Consider the following 18,117-nt stretch of genomic DNA (forward strand, 5'->3'; position numbering starts at 1 on the left):
CTTTTGTGGGTTCCATGGTGTTCCTCCCTGAGTCTGAGAGTGCATTTGCTTCCTTCTCCCCCCTGCAGTGCCTCCAAACATCAGCGGAATCTCCAGCCTTCCCGAGATCCTCACAGCGGCGCCGAACACAGCCGTTATGCTGGAATGCCGCGCCGCCGGCGTCCCACCCCCACAGCTCAGCTGGTTGAAGGATGGCCTGCCCCTGCCAATCTCGTCCCACGTGAGGCTGCAGTCAGCTGGCCAGATCCTGAGGTAAAAGCGCTGGTGACGTGGCTGAAAAACCCAGGCTCCCCAATGTTCATCCCTGTGCTTTTCTATCTGCCATTTTACTCACCGTCCTCTCATGGCCAGAGAAGCATCATCTCCCACAAAGTCTTTTCTGTTCATTCATGATAATGGTTTCATAGGTACATTTAATGTCAGAGAAATATATACAATATACGTCCTGAAATGCATTTTCTTCGCAACCATTCACGAAAACAGAGTGCCCCAAAGAATGAATGACAGTTAAATGTTAGAACCCCAAAGTACCCCAGCTCCCCTCCCTCCCGCGCGTAAGCAGCAGCAAGCAACAATCCTCCCTCCCCCCCACCAGCAGAAAAAGAGCATCGGCACCCGCCACTGAGCACTCAAGTGTGCAGCAAAGCAAAGACACAGACTTGCAGTACTCCAAAGACTACTCGTTCACCTGGTATTCGACATACCACAGGCTCCTCTCTCCCTAATAAGGGAGAAAGAGGTATCTCCGTTTCACAGCGAGAGGGGAGACATAACAAACAACTAGCTACTTTACAATGTTAAAAGTCCATTGCATCGCTTTTTCCGAGCTCTGTGCCCAAAGATCTCAGGTCTCTGGGCACACAGCCAGAGATCTTCCGAGTCCCACGACACACTGGTCTGTTGGGACACCGACCTTCGATCTGCCCGTCTCCAGAGCCCCGAGGTCCCAGGCCTCCAAAGGCGAGCTGAGCTCTTAGGCAGTGCCCTTGGCATGTCAGATAATGGCCAGTCGTGAAACCCCGAGAGCGGGTCCCATTCCCGCAAAGAACCAAAGTCAGCATGTAACTCCAGGTCAGGGTCTTCAAAAAAACAGTGAATGGGAAAAATAGAGATATTAAAGATGGAAATGGAGCAGTTTTTGAAGATGGAAGCAAAGGAGTTGCTGTTTAGTGCCACAATGGAAAGCAGGCTCTGAAAAATGCCAGCAAAAGAAATGGGCAGGAACTTTATCCTACATTTGAAGTATAAGATACTGTTAATTTAGGGTAGAAAATGCAAGAAATGTACAGCAGGTCAGGCAGCATCTGTGAAAGGCTTTGTCATGAGCCCTGCGGGCTTCTACAATGATCTGCAGAGAGTTGGGCTCCGATGTTCCTTGAGCACCTCCATTTATTAAATGTCTTAACTGAAGTCGTTAAGATCCCTTATGCTTTCTGCTTAACCTTGTCAAGTTTACTTGGACTGGCACGGGTTTTCCACGTTCTATAATTACTTAAAGTGGACTCCCAATTAGCACTGATCGCAGGGTCCTTGTGTTAAGAATGATTCGTCTCACGGCATGGCTCGGTCATGCCACAGATGTTCTGTTGGAGTTCCCATGTATAAACTCATGTTCCATCTCTACATGGAAGTCTGTCGTCCCTCTGCACCTGGGTTCAGTCGTTGCCAGTGCTCTCTGTGACAGTCTCAGGTTAAATAGGGTGAACTGCTGTGTTGTTTTGCAAGTAAATCTGCAGCGAGTTTCTTATCAGTGCACAGTGCCAATTCTTTTCATCTCTGAGGTGGATGAACTTTCAACAGAAACACGTTATTTCCTGCAGTTTCTATTATTGTTCCAGATCTTCTACATCAGTAGTAATCTACTCTGGTGTCGGACACTGCTTCTTGTTTCTCTTCTGTCTAGGATTGCCAAGGTACAGGTTTCTGACACAGGAAGCTACACGTGTGTCGCTGTGAGCCAGGCAGGTGTGACGGAGCATCATTATCACCTGCGTGTTCAAGGTACATAAGTCTTTGCCTTTGAAAAAAAGTGTGAAGGCCACCTCACTCCCATAATTTATTTACTGACATTCTTATACTTCAGTGTGTTTGACTCTCCCCTTTTTATTTCTGCCAGTTCAAGGTCAAAGTAAGATTTATTATCAAAGTATGTATACGTTACCATAGGCAACCTTGAGATCCACATTCTTGCAGGCATTCACAGGAAAATAAAGAAATGCAATAGAATTTACAAAAAAGTGTACATAAACAAAGACTGACAAACAACCTATGTGCAAAAGATGACAAACTGTGCAAATAAAACAAATACTGAGAACATGAGTTGTAAAGATTAGATTAGATTAGATGATGAGGACACTCAGTCCTCGTTTATTGTCATTTAGAAATGCATGCATGCATTAAGAAATGATATAATGTTCCTCTGGAGCGATATCACAAAAAAAACAGGACAAACCAAAGACTAACACTGACAAGACCACATAACTATAACATATAGTTACAGCCATGCAAAGCAATACCATAATTTGATAAAGAACAGACCATGGGAACGGTAAAAAAAAGTCTCAAAGTTCTGATCGACTCCGGATAGTCCCCGATAGCAGGCAGCAGGAGGGAGAAACTCTCTCTGCCATAAACCTCCAGGCACTGACAACTGTTGAAGCATTGGAAGCACCTGACCCCAGCCGAATCTGAGTCCATCCGAAAACTTTGAGCCTCTGACCAGCCCTTCGACACCGAGCACCAAGCACCATCTCTGCCGAGCGCTTCAACCCCATCCCAGCCTCCGAGCAACAAGCAAAGCCGAGGATTCGGGACCTTCCCCTCCGGAGATTCAGGATCACACAGTAACAGCAGCAGCGAAACAGGCATCTCAGAAGTTTCTCCAGATGTTCCTCCGTTCTCTCACGTCTGTCTCCATCAAATCAGAATTGTGCACGGCACCCTACTTGACAGATTACAGATATCATTCACCGGAGTGGCCGCGCAAGCTACGTCACGCCGCCATCTTCTCCTCCTCCTTGAAAGTGAATCTGTAGAGGTTGTAAAAAAGCTCAGAGATGGGGTGAGTGAAGTTACCCATGCCAATTCAGGAGCCTGATGGCCGTAGGGTAGCAACTGTTACAGAACCTGGTGTGTGGATCCTAAGGCTTTCGTACCTCCTGTTCGAAGGTAGTAGCGAGAGCCGGGCATGACCTGGATGGTGGGGGTCCTTGGTGATGGATGCTGCCTTCTTGTGGCAGCGGGCCATGCAAGTGTTAGGGAGGGTTTTACCTGTGATGTTCTGTACCCACAACCTAGGGACTCACTTTCAAGGACACTTCATCTCGTGTTCTAGATAGATAGATAGACATACTTTATTGTTCCTGAGGGAAATTGGGTTTCGTTACAGTTGCACCAACCAATAGAGTATAAATATAGCAATATAAAACCATAAATAATTAAATAATAGTATGTAAATTATGCCAGATGGAAATAAGTCCAGAACCAGCCTATTGGCTCAGGATGTCTGACCCTCCAAGGAAGGAGTTGTAAAGTTTGATGGCCACAGGCAGGAATGACTTCCTATGACGCTCTGTGCTGCATCTCGGTGGAATGAGTCTCTGGCTGAATGTACTCCTGTGCCCAACCAGTACATTATGTAGTGGATGCGAGACATTGTCCAAGATAGCATGCAACTTGGACAGCATCCTCTTTTCAGACACCACCGTCAGAGAGTCCAGTTCCATCCCCACAACATCACTGGCCTTACGAATGAGTTTGTTGATTCTGTTGGTGTCTGCTACCCTCAGCCTGCTGCCCCAGCACGCAACAGCAAACATGATAGCACTGGCCACCACAGACCCGTAGAACATCCTCAGCATCATCCAACAGATGGTAAAGGACCTCAGTCTCCTCAGGAAATAGAGACGGCTCTGACCCTTCTTGTAGACAGCCTCAGTGTTCTTTGACCAGTCCAGTTTATTGTCAATTCATATCCCCAGGTATTTGTAATCCTCCACCATGTCCACACTGAACCCTTGGATGGAAACAGGGGTCGCCGGTGCCTTAGCTCTCCTCAGGTCCACCACCAGCTCTCAATATTTGTTGCTTCTTTTTTATGATTTTTTCTTCCTTTTTGCACTTGCACAGTTTGTTGGCTTTAGCACGCTGGCGGTTCGCCCTGCTGGTGCATTCTTTCGTTGATTCTATTTTGCTTGTTGGATTTATTGAGTCTGCCCACAAGATAAAGAATCTCGGGGTTGTATATGGTGACATATACAGTATGTACTTTGATAATAAAATTACTTTGAACTTTGAGCTTTGTTACGGATTTAAGTGACACTGTTTTCTCTTCCTTTTCCCAACAACCCCCTCCCTCCGAACGAAGTTCCTCCAAGAGTTGAAAATTCCGGTGACGTGGAAGAAGTACTGGCCATCCGTGGGACGTCTGTTAGTCTCACCTGCGAAGCCAGTGGGATCCCACCCCCAAGCTTCTCGTGGCTGAAGGATGGTGAACTGCTGGCGCTGAATGACCTGGTTACTGAGAGTCACCAGATGAGGCTTGAGCTGCCCTCCGTCAGTCTGAATGACTCTGGCTGGTATTCCTGCATTGTTGTGAATGAGGCAGGCGAGGCTACCAAACTCTTCAACTTGGTGGTCATGGGTGAGTGATGCGCATGCCTGGATTTGTGAATGGGTGCAGTTTCAAAGGGGAAGAGCAGACATAAAGGCTTCATTTGTCAAACGCACATCGAAACATTCAGTGAACCGTGTCATCTTTGCATCAACAACCAACACAGTCCGAGCAATACAGGCAAAAAGCTGGAGGAACTGGGCAGGTCAGGGAACATCTATGGAAAGGAATAAACGGTCAATGCTTCAGGCTTGGCTGAAACGTTCTCAGTTTATTCCTCCCCATAGCTGCTGCCTGACCTGCTGAGTTCCACCAGCACTTTGTGTGTGTTGTTCAGAATTGTCTCTTGTATTTCTGAACACAGTCCAAGGCTGTGCTGGGGTGGCAAGTGACACCACGTTTCTGACGCCAACATAACCTGCCCACAACTTACTCACCCCAACCCATACGCCTTTGGAATGTGGGAAAGCAACCGGAACACCCAGAGGAGACAAAAATGGTCACAAGGAGAATATTCAAACTCCTTACAGACTGCGATAGGAATTGAGCTTGGGTCACTGGTGCTGCAATGTATTACACTAATCGCTACACTACAGCGCTGCGCGTTACATAGAAAAATAGGTGCAGGAGTAGGCCATTCAGCCCTTTGAGCCTGCACCGCCATTCAGTATGATCATGGCTGATCATCCAACTCAGAACCCTGTAGCAGCCTTCCCTCCATACCCGCTGATCCCTTTAGCCACAAGGGCCATATCTAACTCCCTCTTAAATATAGCCAATGAACTGGCCTCAACTGTTTCCTGTGGCAGAGAATTCCACAGCTTCACCACTCTCTGTGTGAAGAAGTTTTTCCTAATCTCTATCCTAAAAGGCTTCCCCTTTATCCTCAAACTGTGACCCCTTGTTCTGGACTTCCCCAACATCGGGAACAATCTTCCTGCATCTAGCCTGTCCAATCCCTTTAGGATTTTATACGTTTCAATAAGATCCCCCCTCAATCTTCTAAATTCCAACGAGTATAAGCCTAGTTGATCCAGTCTTCATCATATGAAAGTCCTGCCATCCCAGGAAACAATCTGGTGAACCTTCTTTGTACTCCCTCTATGGCAAGGATGTCTTTCCTCAGATTCGGGGACCAAAACTGCACACAGTACTCCAGGTGTGGTCTCACCAAGGCCTTATACAACTGCAGTAGTACCTCCCTGCTCCTGTACTCGAATCCTCTTGCTATGAATGCCAGCATACCATTCGCCTTTCTCACCGCCTACTGTACCTGCATGCCCAATTTCAATAACTGGTGTATAATGACACCCAGGTCTGGTTGCACCTCCCCTTTTCCTAATCGGCCACCATTCAGATAATAATCTGTTTTCCTGTTTTTGCCACCAAAGTGGATAACCTCACATTTATCCACATTAAATTGCATCTGCCATGAATTTGCCCACTCACCTAACCTATCCAAGTCACCCTGCATCCTCTTAGCATCTTCCTCACAGCTAACACTGCCGCCCAGCTTCTTGTCATCCGCAAACTTGGAGATGCTGCATTTAATTCCCTCATCCAAGTCATTAATATATATTGTAAACAACTGGGGTCCCAGCACTGAGCCTTGAGGTATCCCACTAGTCACTGCCTGCCATTCTGAAAAGGTCCCATTTATTCCCACTCTTTGCTTCCTGTCTGCCAACCAATTCTCTATCCACATCAATACCATACCCCCAATACCGTGTGCTTTAAGTTTGCACACTAATCTCCTGTGTGGGACCTTGTCAAAAGCCTTTTGAAAATCCAAATATACCACATTCACTGGTTCTCCTCTATCCACCCTACTAGTTACATCCTTAAAAAATTCTATGAGATTCGTCAGACATGATTTTCCTTTCACAAATCCATGCTGACTTTGTCCGATGATTTCACCGCTTTCCAAATGTGCTGTTATCACATCTTTGATAACTGACTCTAGCATTTTCCCCACCACCGACGTTAGGCTAACCGGTCTATAATTCCCCGGTTTCTCTCTCCCTCCTTTTTTAAAAAGTGGGGTTACATTAGCCACCCTCCAATCCTCAGGAACTAGTCCAGAATCTAAAGAGTTTTGAAAAATTATCACTAATGCATCCACTATTTCTTGGGCTACTTCCTTAAGCACTCTGGGATGCAGACCATCTGGTCCTGGGGATTTATCTGCCTTTAATCCCTTCAATTTACCTAACACCACTTCCCTACTAACATGTATTTCCCTCAGTTCCTCCATCTCACTGGACCCTCTGTCCCCTACTATTTCCGGAAGATTATTTATGTCCTCCTTAGTGAAGCTCAAAGTAGTTATTCAATTGGTCTGCCATGTCCTTGCTCCCCATAACCAATTCACCTGTTTCTGTCTGTAGGGGACCTACATTTGTCTTAACCAATCTTTTTCTTTTCACATATCTATAAAAGCTTTTACAGTCAGTTTTTATGTTCCCTGCCAGTTTTCTCTCATAATCTTTTTTCCCCTTCCTAGTTAAGCCCTATGTCCTCCTCTGCTGGACTCTGAATTTCTCCCAGTCCTCAGGTGAGCCACTTTTTCTGGCTAATTTGTATGCTTCTTCTTTGGAATTGATACTATCCCTAATTTCCCTTGTCAGCCACAGGTGCACTACCCTCCTTGATTTATTCTTTTGCCAAACTGGGATGAACAATTGTTGTAGTTCATCCATGCAATCTTTAAATGCTTGCCATTGCATATCCACCGTCAACCCTTTAAGTGTCATTTGCCAGTCTATCTTAGCTAATTCATGTCTCATACCTTCAAAGTTACCCTTCTTTAAGTTCAGAACCTTTGTTTCTGAATTAACTATGCGTCGTTTACACTACTGCGTCGCCCTCTAGATGATTCTGAAGCTGTACTCCTCTCTTTATATTGGACCAAAACAGGAAGGAGGAAGTTCAAGAATGGTTGCAATCAGTAGCTGAGAACAGTCCCAAGCACATTGGAGCCTGAAGGGCTTCATCCTTGAGTCTCAATGGAATAGTTGATACACTGGTATTCATTTTGAAAAATTCCCTCATCTCCAATGGGATCTTATTTGATTTGAAAGTTGCAAAAGTAATTCCCTGATTCAAAAGGAGACAGTGACAGAAAGAAGGAAACCACAGGACAGGTAGCTTAACATCTGTCGTGGGGAAAATATCACCCATGTTGGAAGACAATGTGACAGGGCTCTTTGAAAAGCCAAAGTAATCAGCCAGGACAATAGTGTTTTTGTGGAGGAGAAATCATGTTCAACCAGTTTATTGGAGTCTTTTTTGAGGAAACAACATGTGCTGTGGATAAAGATAGATGAATAGGTACTTTATTGATCCCAAAAGAAAATTACTTTAGGAAGTCACTGTAGCATTACAAGTGCACAGGTATACAAATATGAGAAGTAAGAAAGAATAAAAAATAAGTTAACTGATAAATAAGATGTACAAGATTTACAAGTCAAAGATTACAAGATTTACAAGTTCACGCTGATAAGGTAGTAGTGCAAGAATTACCGTAATATTATACAGTAAGGTGTGCATATTCATAGTACCCAGATAAGAAGCGATGGTAGTATGGCATAGGATATCCACGATAGCAGGGTGTGGTAAACAGAGCTTGAACAGGGCTCTCATAGAGAGAGGTTGAAAACAGTTTAACAGGAGGGGTCATCACTTCTCCGGCTATAGGTTGACTCATTATAGAGCCTAATAGCTGAGGGTAAGAATGACCTCATATAGCGCTCTTTGGAGCAGTACAGTTGTCTTAGTCTGTTACTAATTGTGCTCCTCTGTTCAGCCAAGGTGGTAATGCAGAGGGTGAGAAACAATGTCCAGAATTGCCAGGATTTTCTGTAGGGTCCTTTGTTCTACCACAGCCTCCAGTGTGCCCAGCTTCTGTAACAGAGCCAGCCTTTCTAATCAGTTTATTGAGCCTGTTGGCATCACCCGTGTTGATGTCATTGCGCCAGTACACCACCGCATAGAAGATTGTACTGGTGACAACAGACTGGTAGAACATGTGAAGGAGAGGCCTGCATACTCCAAAGGACCTCAGTCTCCTCAGGAAGCAGAGACAACTCTGGCCCTTCTTGTATACAAAGGTGTACCAAGCAATGTTCTAAACTTAAATTTCCAGAAGACAAGTGTTAAGTTGCCTTATCACAGCTTATTTTGGTATTAAATATTGCTGTTGCAGTTAAGAGTTGGAGGTGGGTAACCTTTGGTCACTCATGATCTGTGTAACACACACAAAATTCTGGGGAAACTCAGCAGATCAGGCAGCATCTATGCAAATGAATAAACAGTCTACGTTTCGAGCTCAGACCCTTCTGTTTATTCATCTCCATAGATGCTGCCTGGCCTGCTGAGATCCCTCAGCACTTTGTGTGTGTTCTGTTGGGTTTGCAGCATCTGCAGAATTTCTCCTGTTCAGGATCTGTGTGTTGCCACCTCACAGTAATATTTTTTTTCTTTGTAGAACCTCCACACATTTCTCGCTCAGAAATGCCACAGGAAGTATCCGTGGTTTTAAATGATCCTCTGGAGCTGATGTGCATGGCAACAGGAATCCCTCTTCCTGACATAAGATGGCTGAAGGATGGAGCACCACTCAGTGGATTTGGCCTAGTGCTAAGTGATGGAAAGGTCCTCAGAATAGCAAGTGTACAGGTCAATGGTTCTTATTTCCATATACTAAGTCTTATTTCATTAACTTGTTTATAACACATTAGATAGTAACACTTCATGAGCCATTGGCATCTTTTGGGTGACTCTTATGCTTTGTAACTGGAGTGATGTGTGGTAATATAAGCCCAATATCATTGCTTAGCCTCTAAATGGTGTTTTGAACTTGGTACACCATAACTTGCCATGTAGAAAATGCAACTTCCACAAAGATCAACGTACCAGGATTAGGAGTTTGTATAACCTATGCAGTTCTTGTAACATAATCTGAAAATGAATCTGTGGTTAATATTAGTCTCATAATGGGGCCTCAGTGAGAGGAAACCATTTTGACAAAATGGTTCTGGACCTCAGATATTTTCTCTGTTTCCGTTTATCCACAGATGACACCTTATCTCATGGGTATTTCTACCTCTTCTTGACCCACCCCTTGTCTAACACCAGCACCATCTTTGTCATTTAATTTCCTCTACTCTTTACCTTTCTTTGCCCCCTGTTTTATAAGCCGTCAGCCAGAAATGTTAGCTCTTGCTTGCTCTTCATAGATGTGGACTGGTCAGCTGAGTATTTCTGGGATTTTCTGTGCTTCCCTCATTGGGGTTAAGTGACCCTTCCAAGCTGTTTTAGATTATCAAATAACTAGGGAGTGATTACTGCCTCGCTAGCCAGACAGACCAGGATAACCTAGAGCAATTTGGAGGAGGTTTTCAATTGACTTTGCAAAATTATTGAATCAGTTGTTTATTTATTCTGGGCTTCCCTACCCCCACCTCTTTCAGCAAAACATGCATAATATGACTAATGAGATCTGTACCATAGCAGCACACACAAAATACCAGAGGAGCTCATCAGGTCAGGCAGCACCTATGGAAAAGAACAAAGAGTTGACGTTTCACGACTGATGAAGGGACTCGGCCTGAAATGTCAACTCTTTATTCCTTTCCGTAGAAGCTGCCTGACCTGCTGAGTTCCTCTGGCATTTTGTGTGTGTTATTCTGGAATTCCAGCATCTGCAGAACTGCTTGTGTTCTGTACCGGAGCAATAAACTTTTAGACTAGACATTCCCAGGCATCATCCCTGAAGAAGATGGTAGAATTAGTTATCGAAACATTGGTTATAATTGATACCTGTATCTGACTGGAAACCTGAGAAGAGTTTGTTTGTCATATATGCTGGGAAAGCACTAGATCTTTTTTTTTTACTTTTATTTTGATCAGTGGAATGTTGTCCAAGGAAATTAGAAGGCAAGGAGAAATGGGAGAGATGGGATCTCAACTGCCTTTACAAAAGAGAGAGGTGGTGCACTCATGTCCTCTGTGAAGCTGACCCAATCAATCTCCGAGCTGCTTAGAGATCAGTTGTGCTTCCTAATGTGACAGTTCCAGAAGATCACGAGGATACAACAGCAGCTCATTCAGCTCCTTTCCCCCGCCCTACCAGTCCATGTGACCAAGGCTGATCTGCCTCAAGTTTCATCTCCACTTCTGTGACAGTTCCCATTGCTCTCAATTCCCAGTCTCCTTCTTTAAATGCCTCCATTAATATATCCTCCACTCTCTGGGGTAGATAATTCCAGGGATTCACCGCCCTCTGCATTGAGTAATTACGAGGCACCTCAATCTAAAGTAACTGTCCCATAATCTTCCAACTATGTTCCCTCATTTGAGATTCTCCAGGTAGTGGAAACATCTCAACATCTACTCTACCGTGCTCTTTACTATAGATACTGCACTACAACAGGATTCTGCAGTTAGGTAGGTTGCGATGGATCTCACATGCATGTCAGCATGGTTTCCATTTGGACAGAGAGAACTGGACAGTGACTCCCATTGGCTCCATTTTGTTTTAGGCGATCCAGCCTGATAAAATAACTGGGTTAACCAGTGCTTGCAGTTAGTTAGGGCCAGGCAGAAAATAATAATGTAAAGTGATGTGAAGCTTCAAACAATTAATCCACCTCTTTTAATACTGAGTCCACATTACTGACATCTGTGGTGTGGTTTACCATAGGTAGAAGATGCCGGTCTTTATACGTGTGTGGCGACAAGTCCTGCTGGGGAGGATCAGCAGCACTATTTAGTGAAGATAAGTGGTAAGGTCACTTAATTTAAACATTCTTTCATGTGGGTTTTTTTTCTTCCGATAAATGATCTCCATATCTCTTCACTCGAATCCTCCACCGACACTGTTACCTCACTTGCAGACAGGATCACAGCCCAGTCCCACATTACTCTCAGCAAAAGCCCTGCATTCATCGTAACTTAAATTCCTGAATCAGTAAATCATTCTAGTTCTGTATACTGCACATATAAATACAATGTTTTAGAAACTCTGTGTTTTTCTTAATTTTATATGAGCAGCTTTTTCCCCTCTGTCAGCAGGTTTCTAAACCCCATGAACATGATCTCACTATTTTTGCACAATTTTTAATAACTTATAGCAATTTTTTATGTATTGCTCTGTACCGCTGTGACAAAACAACAAATTTCTTGACCTATGTCAGGGATAATAATTCTGATTCTGAAGTAGTTTGCTTCTAACTTTCTTTCTAACAGGACATGAACATCCTGGTTCTCAATGACAGAGGAGTGTTCTGTTGATCAGTGTCCAGCAGTATGAAACAACTTGTCCCCCCTTTATCTTATTCAACTGATCCTCCTGTTTATTTAGCCATTGTGTCTCATGGAATATTTGATTTCCTCAGTTTGTAAATATTCTGAAATCATTAGTTTGAAGTCAAAGGCAAACTTGTGCTTATTGCCATGTGCACAAGTATGTGTTGAGCTGAGCTGAGGGCTCCGTTGGTCGGAGTCGACAGTGGATATTGTGTCCTAGCTGTCTAGGTACGCGAGCCTGGACAGTACGATATGGAGGGTGAGCTGTTGCCCATGTAGCAGGCTTCCCCTCTCCACACATCTGATGAACCCAAAGGAACGGCAGAGACCGATACAGTTTGTTACCCGAAGCATCGCAGGAGTTGCCAGTCAGCATTGCACTCCAGCTCCAGATTCTTCCTCAGGATTTACTCCCCAAGCCTTCCCCATGAGTGGGTACAGCCACAAGGCAGCGGAGGTTTGAGATCAGAGTTTTCCTTCTCCTAGATGAGCTGCCAATCATGGATGACGAGCTGTATCTACCCGAAATGACTGGATTTAAGGCACCGGTAACCCGCCTTTGCCCCTTCTCCTGTCAGTAGAAACAGCTCCGATGGGCTTAGTAACTAAGCCACGCGTGAAGGCCAGGAGCCGGACTTGGTTGTCAGAGGCTATTTGAGGTGCACGTCATTGGGAGCATTTAATAGGTAATGGGAGCTTGTCCCCGTTACCACCCCCAACTATAACAACATTAAGGAACCTACAAGTACATGTATGCACAAGAAAAAATGAAAAACTTACTTGCATCAGCATCCCAGGCACCAGGGCATCATATAATCAGCACAGATCTCCATAGCACGCTGCAGCACCATAAAGCACACAGTCCATGTCAGCATTTACAGCACAGACACCAGTGTATCAGGAATCCCAGCACAAGCAAAGCAACTTAACCATAAATCATACACAATTTCTACAAGGAAAAGCACAAATGGAACAAAAGAAATTGTGTTTTAATGCTGAGTGATCACAGCAGTCATAGGGTTTTGCCAGTTGGTTCAAGAACTTAATGGCTGAAGGGAAGCACCTATCTCGAGCTCGCATTTTCTGTTTTGTTTTTATCTGCTTCTGGTTATTAACTGATCACAAGCCCCACCTTTCAATTATACTGTATTTCCATCTGTCTAATGCAGTTCCCCCAAACATGTCGGGTTCCAGTCATCCTCAGATAATCACTCTGATGGCTGAGAAGGAGCTGAGACTGGAATGCAAATCTCAAGCTGTTCCACCCCCCTCTGTCCAGTGGTTCAAGGATGAGATTCCACTGCAGGTGAGTGTCTTTGAGCTGTAGACCTCCACTGGACACATACGCCGTTCCCTTCAACGATAATGTGTCTGTGCATTGAGACAAAGCAATAGTTGTCAATGTTGTAGAAAAAGAAGTACTTGAGGATTGCCCTGTTTTAGATTCAAAGCAGTGCTTGATGATTTGATAACCTGTGCTCTGATCTGACTCTAAAATCCAAAATCACACTTCTATCAGACCAACGTGCAGTAACCGTTCTCAAGGTGCCTCGGTGACAGGTGGTATAGGATTACATTTTACATTGCTCGCACCCACTTTGAACTGGATGGTGATTATTCATAATGTACAGGATGCTAGAGGAACTCAATGGGTCAGGCAACATCTTCTCAGGGAATGGGCATGGAACATAGAACAGTATAGCACAGGAACAGGCCCCCCGACCTATGATGTTGGGCCAATCCAATTTGGTAATCAAATGACCAACCTAACCAGTACCCTCTGCCTACACAATGTCTGTATCCTCGTATCCTTCCATTTTCCTCACATTCATTTGCCTATCTAAATGTCTCTTAGAAGTTCCTAATGTACCTGCCTCCACTACCACTCCAGGCAGTGCATTCCAGGCACCCACTTGCCTCTCTCACCTCTTTTGAAATTAACCCTTCTCAACTTAAGAGCATGGCCCCTGGTATTAGACATTTCAGGCCTGGGAAAAAGATACTGTCTGTCTATTCTGCCTTTGCCTCTCAAAAACTTTTAAACCTCTATCAGATCTCTGCCGCTCCAGAGAAGACAGCCCAAGTTTGTCCGACCCCTTGATTTAGCACATGGCCTCTGATCCAGGCAGCATCATGGTGAACCCCTCCTGCACCCTCTCCAAAGCCGCAACATCCTTCCTGTGATGGGGGCGACCAGAACCATATGCAATACTCCAGATGCAGCCTAACTAGAGTTTTATAAAGCCGCAGCGTAACATCTGGATGGGCAGTGCTACAACTTGAGACCCTTCATCTTGTCTGTCCAGGTCAAGGGTCTCAACCCAAGATGGAGACTGTCCATTTCCCTTCGCAGACACTGAGTCCCTCCAGCATCTTGTATGTTGCTCTAGATTCCGGCATTTTCAGCCTCCTGTGACCCAATTCACACCATTTCTTGGTTATGTGCCACCCAACAGTTTCAGGTGAGTTCAGCTAGTGAAATGTTTCCTGCTCCAGTGACGCTCAGAGCTAAGGGGATGACAGAGTGGCTGTTCTTCTTCCTTTCGGATTTACAATCCAAACTCTATTTCACCCCTTTCCTTTCAGGTGAATTCCCGTATTCAGAATGTGCCAGATAGTCAGCACTTACTGATCAGCACCGTTGGCCCCTCGGACATGGGCAGGTACAGGTGCCTCGTCAGCAACATCGCAGGAGAAATGAGCCGTGTCTTCAATGTTGTTATTCACGGTGAGTGCGCAGTTTCTCAGTTGTCGATTACGTGAATAACGAACCAGTCGAATCAAGTTGCTCAAGGTTTTGATAAATTGTCAGCCTCTCTGATCAGTGAGCCGGGAAAGAGGACGTAAATTTCAGATCATCAGTGAAGGATGAGGTGAGGAAATTCATTCTTTGCAGTGTTAGTATATATGGCTGTGGAGGACAAGTCATTGTGGGTATATTTAAGGCAGAGGTTGATAGATTCTTGATTAGCCTGGCCATGAAGGGATACAGGGAGAAGGCAGGAGATTGGGGCTGAGAGGGAAAATGGATCAGCCATGATGAAATGGCGGAGCAGACTCGATGGGCCAAATGTCTGACGGTCTTGTGGTCTAAAAACCCCTTACCGGAAGCAGAACTTAATGATATCCTGTGAGAAAAGTGAATAGAAGCATGACAGAAACACTTCAGAGGGTTTGGAGAAAGGAGAAAGGGAGTGAATCGTGACTGAATGTGAATGAGTTAATTTTGGTCTCCACGAGGAATGGAGCGGTTAGCACAATGCTATTACAGTTCGGTGAGTTCCAAGGTTCAGAGTTCATTTCCAGTGCTGTCTGTAAGGTGTTTGTATGTTCTCCCCGTAACTGCGAGGGTTTCCTCCAGATCCCTCCCACAGACGTGCCGGTTGGAATGCTAATTGGTCACTGTAAACTGTCCTGTGATGGGGCCAATGTGAAATAGGTGGGGTGCTGGTTGCCACGGCCCGTTGGGCCAGAGAGGCCTGTTCCACTGTTACCTCTGAATAAATAATCCTCCCCAATGAGCAAGCACCGATGTCTCTGGTACACACAAAAATCTGCAGACGCTGGAAATCCAAAGCAACACACACAAGGTGCAGGAGGAACTCAGCAGGCCAGGGCAGCATCTATGGAAAAGAGTGAACAGTCGACGTTTCGGGCCGAGACACTTCATCGGGACTGGAAAGGAAGGGGAGAAGTCAGAGTAAGAAGGTTCGGGGCGGGGAGGGGGAGGGAAGAAAGAAGTACAAGGTGGCAGGTGATCGGTGAAGGTGATCCCCTTCACAATTCTCTGCTGTTATGTGTCTCTATAAGCTCGTAATTGAACTAATAAAGCCAACAGCCATATAGGCTCTCTGTGCAGCAGTCCCAGAATGCATGTCATGTGGGCCCCACGTACGTCAGACGCCCCACCTAATAAAGCAAAGATGGTCCTTTAAGATCACTTGAAACTCCTGCCAGGTCTGTGGGAGAGTCCAGAATCTCTGCCTTGAGGTTTTCAGAGCATCCAACAGAGGACAGCTGCCTCTTTTTTATTCTTGTTCTTCCATCGTCGTTGTTGATGAAGACCTCGACACTGGTGTCGAGACTAGCGCATGATTTGGATTTAAGTGAGGTAGAGTTGCACAGCGTCAGCCTCACTCTCTCTTCCCAATTCCCAAGGCAAGACAAGAGTCGAGATGGCGGGAGATGGGACTAGGCGCAGTGGATGACCAGGACGTCTTCTGTGTCTTGTCCTGCTCTAAACGTTCCACAATGCTTGCAGAGAACACCTTCTTGACCGTTGGACCTTCCATTGGTCTCGTCTGCTCAATCCGCCAGAGTCTGTCTTCACATGCTGGGATAGACAACTCCCTACCTCACCGAGGGTTTGAGACCCGTCGGCTACCCTCACCTGGTTTAGCCGTTGCCCAGGGTGTGGCCGCTGTCACATGCAAACAGCTACAGGGAGCCACAGCTGAGAGCTGAGTGCCAGGTGGGGACCAAAGGTGGACTAACCACCTTGAAAAGGAGGTGACATGCTCCCCCACCAGAGGTGCTACCCCTCCCTGACACCCCATACACCCCTATTATTTAGAGAGATACAGCGTGTTAACAGGATCTCCTAGCCCAACGAGCCTGCGCTGCCCTATTACACCCATGTGACCAATTAACCTACTGACCCACATGTCTTTGGAAAGCAGGAGGAAACCAGAGCACCTGGAGGAAACCCACGTGGTCACAGGGAGAACGGACAAACTCCTTCTCAACAGTGGCGGGAATTGAACCCGTGATGCTGGCGGTGTAAAAGTGTTACACTAACCGCTACGCCACGGTGCCGCCCCAAGTCGCCTCAGGAACCCCAAGATTTCATTGTCTTTGAAGACTTCCCAATAGGCGCTGAGTATGTCACGCCTTGGTTTGTGAGAATTTTGTCGTGAACCGCTTGTCTTTTCACACTGAACAATAAGATAATTCCACTCTTATATATTTGAGGTAAATGTCCTATTATCATCTGACATTATATACTAGGTTAGGGATGAAATGTTTAGTTACTCTATTTGAGTCTCTGCTATCTATATGATTATTATTGTAGAAACAGGAGGTTGAAACACCAGACTCTTCTACCAGCTTCTGAGCTGGCCATCTCTTGCACGCCCAAAGGTGCTTCCGTGTTCTCGGACTCCTAACTGTTCATCTGTTATCAATGTATTTTTTCACTACTATGCACGGTTCCATTGTTTTGTACTCGTCACTGTATTTATTAATGTTTTTATTATTACATTGTTTTACTCTAAGAGCTTCATGCAAGCAAAGGATTCCATTGTACCCTGGTATATACATACAGTAATGACAGTAAAATAATCAGATCCATCAGAATCCACAGGTTTATTTACTTGGTTCCCTTACGTGTGTTTCAGTTACTCCATCAATCAAGACCGGCTCCCCATCCGTCTCTGTCGTCATCAACCAGCCGGTCGTGCTGGAGTGCGAAGTCCATGGACACCCAAAGCCAACAGTCACTTGGAGAAAGGACGGCACTCTGCTGAGTCCAGACAACCCCAGGTACAAGAGACGGCTAGAGAACAATTGGTGCTCTCGTGCTTTGCAAGAAGTGAAGCGATCCCACCTTCCTCCAGGTTGCACCCCTCCATTCGAGATGGTTTGTGGTCGTTCTTCAGTAGATGAGTGAATGAGCACACTGCACCTAGTGCACAAGGGTCAAGGAGAATGGAATGATTGCTACTCTGGATCCAATCCAACATAAACAACACAAGAAGCATAAAGAGCACAATAGAAAGCAAAACAAACACAATAAACATAAATATAATCCTATAAAACATAAAGTACGTGTAACTGAGTGTGGCCAAATTTGCACAAGGTTAGCTTATATATGTCATCATCGTCATGTGCCCTGTCGTATGACGCGGGCAATCAGTCTTTGACCGTGAACATTCTTGGCAAATTTTTCCAGAGAAGTGTCTTACCACTGCCACCTTCTGGGCAGTGTCTTTACAAGACGGGTGACCCCAGCCGTCATCAATACTCTTCAGAGATTGTCTGCCTGGCATCAGTGGCTGCATAACCAGGACTTGTGATATGCACCAGCTGCTCATACGACCATCCACCACCTGCTCACATGTCTTCGCATGACGCTAAGCAGGCACTAAACCTTGTCCTTGGCCAGCAGAGGGAAGGAACATCTTACACCTCCACTGGTA

At 45.3% G+C, this 18,117-nt stretch overlaps 1 protein-coding gene across 6 annotated transcripts in view; it reads left to right on the top strand.

The window, feature by feature from the left end:
• The window catches only part of LOC140186210 (hemicentin-1-like), a 449,816-nt gene that overhangs the window by 311,857 nt on the left and 119,842 nt on the right, over positions 1–18,117 (top strand). For all 6 annotated transcript variants that reach the window (XM_072240181.1, XM_072240182.1, XM_072240183.1 and 3 more), the window contains exons 66-73: positions 69–252; positions 1,904–2,001; positions 4,367–4,642; positions 9,099–9,289; positions 11,316–11,397; positions 13,090–13,226; positions 14,507–14,648; positions 17,317–17,461. In XM_072240181.1, the coding sequence (XP_072096282.1) occupies positions 69–252; positions 1,904–2,001; positions 4,367–4,642; positions 9,099–9,289; positions 11,316–11,397; positions 13,090–13,226; positions 14,507–14,648; positions 17,317–17,461 (1,255 nt within the window). The remainder of the gene's footprint in view (positions 1–68; positions 253–1,903; positions 2,002–4,366; positions 4,643–9,098; positions 9,290–11,315; positions 11,398–13,089; positions 13,227–14,506; positions 14,649–17,316; positions 17,462–18,117) is intronic.

Source organism: Mobula birostris, chromosome 22, assembly GCF_030028105.1.
Source record: "Mobula birostris isolate sMobBir1 chromosome 22, sMobBir1.hap1, whole genome shotgun sequence".
Classification (NCBI taxonomy): Eukaryota; Metazoa; Chordata; class Chondrichthyes; order Myliobatiformes; family Myliobatidae; genus Mobula; species Mobula birostris.